The 8,027-nt window shown below is 40.6% G+C and overlaps 1 protein-coding gene across 3 annotated transcripts in view; it reads left to right on the top strand.

The window, feature by feature from the left end:
- GOLM1 (golgi membrane protein 1) overlaps nt 1-8,027 on the top strand; it is a 66,956-nt gene that overhangs the window by 49,781 nt on the left and 9,148 nt on the right. For all 3 annotated transcript variants that reach the window (XM_006018459.3, XM_025197669.1, XM_025197670.1), the window contains exons 6-7: nt 5,195-5,333; nt 7,184-7,358. In XM_006018459.3, coding sequence (XP_006018521.1) covers nt 5,195-5,333; nt 7,184-7,358 — 314 coding nt within the window. The remainder of the gene's footprint in view (nt 1-5,194; nt 5,334-7,183; nt 7,359-8,027) is intronic.

Consider the following 8,027-nt stretch of genomic DNA (forward strand, 5'->3'; position numbering starts at 1 on the left):
GCCTGTTGCTGTATACAATGTTTACCTGTCTTCTTATCTATCTTCAGGCCTAAGATAAATCAAATGATTTTTACAAACAAAAAAAGCTGAGAATACTAGATTTGTGTTAAAACAAATTGAGTGGAGCAATTATAATAAAAAATAATTAAAAATGCTTCAGAGAGGGGAATGTCAGGTTTGACCTAAAAACCACTATACAAAGCCCAAGCAAAAGTTTCTGTTATATAACTAATGCCCATCTGTAATGATAAGGAGGAGACAGTCTTAGATAAAGGAGGCTTAAAAACAAAAGCAGAATCAGAGGACTAGGGCAAAAAGCTAATTTAAATATTAAAAATCACACCCCTAGGTGGGGAGAAAGTATGCTAATGAAACATACATGTATGTAAATGAGATGCATAGCTAAAACACAGGTATAGAGACATGCTCAGTAAAGAACTCCTTGCGTCACTCCCTTATAACCAATTAGCAAACAAGAATGCTTACAAAGGTCCAATACTCCTATATAAAAGATGCTTAAAATTAAAAATCGGTGTGCTTGTTACGTGAAATTATTCCGCTTGCACCTTGTATTGCTAACAATAAATCTTCTTTATACTTTCACCCCTGATATCTTTATTGGCTTTTACATACTGGACACGATCCCAGACTTGAGCTGGGGCTCAACAGGGTCACCTGACCCCAGTTGTCTTTCTGCCTAGTGCAGGGGAGTTCGTCCCAATGATCTTGCAAGGTCTCTTCCAGCCCCTTACAATCTACGAATCTATGACATTCCAACACAAAATACAGCATTACAGCTTTGAACTGTGCATGTAAAAATTAGATGTTTAAAAAAATTATAATGGCTTTTGGTTAAGAGAAGTTCTTAATTTGTCCTGTCTTTTAGTCAGAAAGGCATGCAAGACCTGTATCACAATCATTCAGGAGAATTTGTTTGTTGTTAGGAATCTTAGTATCAGATTTTGTTATGGATTATCATGTTAACATAAGAAATTCAGAAACGTGGTTGTCTGTCTTGCCAACAAAGGATTATTGTCACCTGCATTGTGTATGATGGAGACAAAATGCTGTTTGTTCAGTACTGTTATTCTCTTTTCCTCTTTGAATTAGTTGTGATCTGGAATTTACCTTTTCTTTCAACATGATATAAATGTTGATATTAAAAGTGTGTATGTACAGACAGTCCTAGACTTGCTGTTTTGAGTTACGTTTCACAGTTACAACGTTTATAAATTGGCACCCTGTTTCAACTTTCTGATGTCAGTTTCAACTTTACAAGGCTTGATCCGACGTTCGCTGGCGTGGCGTCACAAGTTTGCCGTGTCACCCATCTTCTTGGAGAACGTCTGTCCAAACTTCCTTGGACACTTTCTTTAAGAAAGCAGACAAGACTCCAGAAAAACTTGCAACCAAGACTCCTAAGAAAACTCCAGCCAAGAACCCTTCTAAAAGTCCAACCAAGAGCCCTTCAAAAAGTCCAGCAAAGTCACAGCAAAGAAGTCCTTCCAAATCAATATGTTTGCTATTTACAATATAAATATATTAATGTAGCTATATTACTCATGTGTACTTGATCGAGTACACAATTCTGGGGTATTTTTGGTGAACATAGGGTATCAGGCCTTGGTTCAGGAACCAATCCCCCATTTATAACGTTGTTTCTAATGAGAAAAATGGTTCCGAGTTACAACGTTTCAACTTTAGACACGGTTTTCAGGAATCAGTTGTGTCATAAGTCTGAGGACTGCCTGTAGTCAATAGGTTAGATCAGTGAAATGAAGTGTTATGTTGTAACCTCTTAAAATGGAGAGTGGTATTTATGCTGAACTCAGACTACAATGAGTTGCATGACAGTTGTTTGGACCAAAAGTAAATTGTGCATTTTCCTTACCAGAAAAGTAAGAATGGGAAAATCTGTAGCAGATTTAATTGAAGTAGGCTAGATTAAGTACTTAAAGTAATCTTGTTAGGAATGCGCTATAGTTTAAAGGGCTTTGTTTTCATAACTTCACCACTGTATTACTGAAAAGTTAAAATAGCTGACCAAACTGATTGATAGTTCTCGTTTTTTCACCTATAAAAGAGTAATTTAAAAAGCATTCTCATAAATAAATTAAACTAAGACATTGAGCCTTGCATTACATTAGAAATAGAGGGAAAACAAAGGCAGAATTATTTATTAAAATAGAAATTTACAGTGAGGCAGCTTAGTTCTAAGATTTTAAGAGCATTAAAAATACCTTTCTAATCAAGAATAAATTTTCCATTAACTCTTCAGGCACATAGTTCTTGTGCATCTTTTTCCAAAAATACCTAACTTGTAAGCCCCTCCATCTGACTGTCTCTTGAATACTCCAGCACCAACATCTCCTTTTCAGACATGATGATCAGTATCCAGAATGGTAAAATACAGACCACATTATACAGGAAACCCACAGACCAACATACATATCTGCACAGAACCAACAATCACCCTAAACACATCAAGAAAGCTGTGATATACAGCCAGGCCCTTGGACACCACCGAATTTGCACTGAGGAGAACACCCGGGATTGCCACCTCACAAATCTCAAAACAGCTTTTACTCAACAAGGACATTCTTCCAGAGATAGATCGCACATTTGAAAGTGCCACCCAGATACCATGTGAAGAATTGCAGCAGTACAGAAGGAAAACCCCCATGAATTGCACACTGCTGGTTATGACATATCACCTCTCCCTCGAATCTATATGGAAAATCCTCAGACAATTGCAACTCATATTAGGAGACCCAATTCTTAAAGAGATCTTCCCAGAACCACCCATCCTAGCCTTCAAACAAGCACCAAACCTCGTTAACCTCATCACCAGAAGCAAACTTCCTATGGCCCAAAACACACTGAATGGATCCAGATCATGTCATGACAAGAAATGCAAAACCTGCCAACACATCTCCACCACCCCCACAATTACTACACCCCACAATAGAGCCATCACCATTCCTGGATCTTACAGCTGCACCTCCAGAAATGTGACATACCTCATGCAATGCACCAAATGCCCTGATGGAAAATACATAGAAGAGACCAAACAAAAACTGTGTACCAGAATGAGCACACACTTGAAATGTGTCAAAGACAGGAATACCCAGTTACCTCACAACTAAACCACTCCCTCTCCAATCTCTCAGTTCTAATTTAATCCTCAAGGGGAATTTACAAAACACTTTTCACAGATGAGCCTATAAAATTCACTTCATCAGCCTTGTAGGTACAAAAAATTACGAACTGAATTTAGACCATAGCTGACTCTGCAGGTACCTCTTCACTATTTACCTGGTGCTTTCATTCCCTGCCCCCCTTTCCTTCCCTGCCCCCTGCCTGTCTCTCACCCACTAACTCCTCAGTTTACATCTTTACTGGCTGCCTTTTTTGTATGACGAAGCCTCTGGCTTCTTTACTATTCGTTCCATCCAGGAAGAGCACACACCAACTGCAGATGTTTCCTCAGCTTGATGAAGGGTGTTTGTACCCGAAAGCTTGCTAAGAAGAATTTTTCCAACTATTTGAGTTGGTCTAATAAAAGATATCAGATTTACCCAAAGAACCTTGTCTGCCTATGTCCTTAGACCAGAGGTGTGGCCCACCAGCCAGATACAGCCCACCAGACTATTCTATCTGGCCCGCAGGGCCCCTAAAAAATGTAGAAAATTAATAATAATCTGCCCCTGGCTGCCTGTCATGCAGCCCTTTATGGCTTGCCAAAACTCAGTAAGCAGGCCTCCACCTGAAATAATTGCCCGCCCCTGCCTTAGACCAACACAGCTACCACTTACGCCCCTGTAACTTGTAAATCAACATCCATGTACCACTCCCTGTCCTTTCTAACTGTAAAGTACATTAACTAGATGTGAAGTGCTTTTTGCTCTGAAAAAACTTAGTAAGCATAAGAGAAAAATATTAATAGAATGGAAATGAATAACCAGTCCACTTAAGGCACAACATCACTTGAAGGTTCAGCCAGTTCTGGGTACCTGGCATAAACATGCCTGCTTGGAGCACAGTGTAGGTAGAGGGCATGAGATGACAGTGGTTTGTAACCCTCAGCATGTGGCAGCAGGTCTTAGTGAGGAGAGTCTGTAGGCTGGTGCTGATATGCTGGGAGTGGGCAAAGTGCGGCCTGTGGGCTGGATGCGGCCCACCAGGCCATTCTATCTGGCCCTGGGGCCCCTAAAAAATTTAGAAAATTAATATTTATCTGCCCCTGGCTGCCTGTCATGCGGCCCTTGTTGGCTTGCCAAAACTCAGTAAGCGGGCCTCTGCCTGAAATAATTGCCCACCCCTGTGATATACAGAGAGGCGACAACCATAGTAAGCTGCAGTAAGTGTGGACCCTCCCTATATGTGGGAAGTGCAGACATCACAGCAAGATTTCACTGAGTGCACAATTAGTTTCTATTGTACATGGCATTTGTACATCCTGCCTGTGCATCTCCTATTGTGTTTGTGAACCTAGGCTTGTTTGTTTGTTTTTTGCTCCAGCTGCTTAACAGTTAAATAATCCTTTTTCTGATTGGTATATTGACCCTCTTTATTGTGTCAGGAGAACAGTAAGCACATGGTCTATTAGTAGGTAGCCCCTGTGCATTTCAGAAACCTTATACTCTCAAAGCTAATTGTTTTTCAGGGAACTATTTGCAAGTTTTGGAGTCCATGATAAACTGCAGCAATAATTGCCTCACAAACATCACTACACTAGCAAGAGCTTTGCTGGCACCATACTGGTTACCCACCAGCCTTTAGTGGTCTGGGGTAGCAAGATGGAAATAATAACCGACTTCTGGACTAGTACCACCTCCATTTTCTTTATATCCTGGCACTGGTGAGCTGGGACAAAGTTTTCAAGAAAGCTTCATCAAAGTGGACTTTCTTATCTGAAAGTCCTGGATCCAGTGCTGGTCATTTTAGTTCTGCATGATGTCATGGATGGTTTTCTTATATATACACCTGCCACGAGGTGATTTTTGGTTTTGCCTTCTATTCTTCTACTCCCCCACCTCCTCCCCCCTCCTCTGAACATGAATATAGATGTAAGACTAAGAAACCATTAATAAGGAAAATGAAATAAAAGTATACAATGAGAAGGGTTTCTCTGTTTGGATTTATTGGAGATAAAAATACATATATAAACAATTACTTTCTTTTTTCTCTGAAGGTCCCAGTGTGCCAATCAGATGAAAGAGTTAAAAGAACAATGTGAAGAAAGGATAGGTGAGATCACAAAAAAAGACAGTGAAGCACCACAGACTAAGGAACGTAAAGACGTCACAGATAATCCCAGTAAAAATTTCCAGGTAAGACTGTGGTTTAGTTTTACAAAATAGTCAGTCGTATAGTTATTTAAGCTGTCACCACCAGAAGTGCAGTAAAGATTCACGCTAAGGTTGCTGCTCCTTAATCCTGTCCTGTGTACATTAAACAGAAATTGGGGATTTAATAAAAAGGGAAAAAGAAAGAGTCTAGGGATGAGTTATGTCCATGGGAAATGCAAGGCCTTTGTAGATGGGCAGGGCCTCAAGATAGGTGTTGGCTTAAGGGTTAAAGACCTATTGAACACCTGCAGGGCTTCTTCCAGGGAATTTACACTCCAGTCTTTGACCGCAGCCATCATCTTCCTACAATGGGGACTCATGTCTTTTTCTCTTAAGAGCACAGGTTTTAAGACTGCAGTCGCCTTGTAGTTCACTGTAGTTATCCCTAGCAGGTCTGAACTTGGTGCAGCTTCTGCATTGTTGTTTTCTCTTGAGACCAGCCAGCTTTTACAGAGCTCCATACCATTTATTTTAGTACAAAATTATTACAGAGAAAACAGTCCTCCAGCAACAAACTGTGTGCATGCTAAACTGACGAGGTGTCATGCATTGTCTCCATGAAGATCTGGTAGATACCAGTGCAGGTTTATTATGTTTTTGTTCCAGTCTCTATCTTTGTGTGCTCCTGCTTCCCATGCTTGTACAAAATCCCATGTTTAATCTGGACTCGCAGAATGCTAGGACTGATCCATATTCTTCCTATGTGGGTTACTATCAACTGGTTTATTGCAAGGTCTGTGGGCAGCTCGATGGGCTGGCAAGGCCAGAAAATGTGGGAAATCACTGGGAAGAGGGAAGGTCAGTGATTACCCTAAAAATATCCTAATTGGTATGCAAGTACATTCCGTCTGACTAGGGAGTGTATACAGTTTGACCAAAGGGTAATAGTTCGTCCTAACTTTCCATTTGAGAATTTGGTGGAGGGTGTAGATGAGGCAGGCAGTTTAATTATTGGCACTTCCCTCTTTCAAGTGTTTAGTGTGGGTACTTGTTGCCTGGGGTGGGGTTTGTTTTTTTGTTAAAAAGGAATTGGAAATGGGGTTGGAAGAGTGGGGCAGAATGAATGCCTTGAAGAACCTGGGGAATAGGTTTGGGACTCTTAATGTGTGGTGCAGTGAAAAAGATGATCCCTTTTCAAAGGCCTTTGACCTCCCTTTGAAGGGAAGGTAGTGGGGTCCCCCACTGTCCAAACCCGGCACGCAAACATCTTATAAATTGAGATTGCAGGTATTTTTGGCACTCTGCCCAAAAACATTGCCAACCGCTGGAGCAGCCTCTCTTGAGTCAATTCATCTGTCAAAAATAGACTGCCTTAGATCAATGTTTCCAAAACTTTGGAAGGAGCTCCACGACAGGGAAATAAAACTAGTTTTGGCCTCTCCCTGCCTTCACAACCATTCTTGTCTGCAGACCTGGCACATTACCAGGGTAGCCCTTGGGTAACTTGCCTTGCCACTGCACTATATTCCCAACTATTTACCTGTGCCTCCGAGGCCCCTGGATGGGTGGGGGGTGGGTATCCTGCAACCTTGCACTATGTAAAAAAAAAACTGTCCCAGGGGCATCTTCTAGGGCAGGAACTGAGTCAGTTAGAATTGGGCGGAGTAGTTGTAGAGGAGGTGAATTCAGCTTTGGCTTGTGATCTGTGTGCTAACAGTGCTGCCTGTGGATTACAGCTGTGTAGTATTTCTGGCTTCAGTGAAGAATTTAGTTCAAGTCAGTCTATTACTTGAATTGGTCTGTAGATTTGTCTTGACAGGATTAAAATGAAAGATAAGTAGAGCACTGGGATAAATGTTTGGACTAATATCTTTGTGTCTCTATGCCCTAAGGTTAATATTCAGTTGCCAGCCTTTAACCAACTGGAGGTCCGGCAGAATGACCTGGAACAGCAGAAAAAAGATGAACAAGAGAAGAGCAAAATTCCTGGAAGCTTATCTGGAGAAGTACCAAAAACAACACTTAATGTGAAAAACGCATTTGAAAATGATTCTCATAGAAATAAAGGTAAGATTAGCCAATTACCTCACTAATACTTTAATAACAACTGAAGAGGTAGTGCCTAATTAACTGAACCTTCTTGATCTATTAAAATGCAAAAAGTTGCATATCAAATTAGTTTAGGCTACTTCGGAGTTTCATTAATCAGCCTTTTTTCTTTCTTATGGACATTGCAGCTGATGACTCTGAAGACTGTTTAATTAAAACACTTCCATTAGTTTGAGAATGTGTTGTAATAGGTGCATGCATAGAAACAGTGTCAAGTTTGGTGGGTTTAAAATTGTACCCCTAATTTGCAATGGAAAAAGCTTTTTGTTTGCTGAAGCAAGCATTTGGCTTTAACAGTGTAAAAATGAGTTTGTATAGTAGTTGCAACTGCCATGGGACAACTAGAAATTATGCATTAAATTGAATTCAAGTTAATTAGCTTCTATACAAGGATTACTGGCTGAAGTGTAAGGGCCTGTCATACAGAACGTCAGACATGATGATCTCACAGTCCCCTTTGGCCTTAAACCCTCAGAAACCACGAATGAATGGATGGTTGCTATTGTCACAGTACCCCCTTAGTACAAATATTAGAAGTTCTAGAATACTAGGAATTTTAATTTGAGACACTGACTTCTGCCTTTTTTTGAGTTTGCGGCTTAATGATCCTCCCTACAAAAGGGAAAG

Source organism: Alligator sinensis, unplaced genomic scaffold (assembly GCF_000455745.1).
Source record: "Alligator sinensis unplaced genomic scaffold, ASM45574v1 scaffold240_1, whole genome shotgun sequence".
Lineage (NCBI taxonomy): Eukaryota > Metazoa > Chordata > Crocodylia > Alligatoridae > Alligator > Alligator sinensis.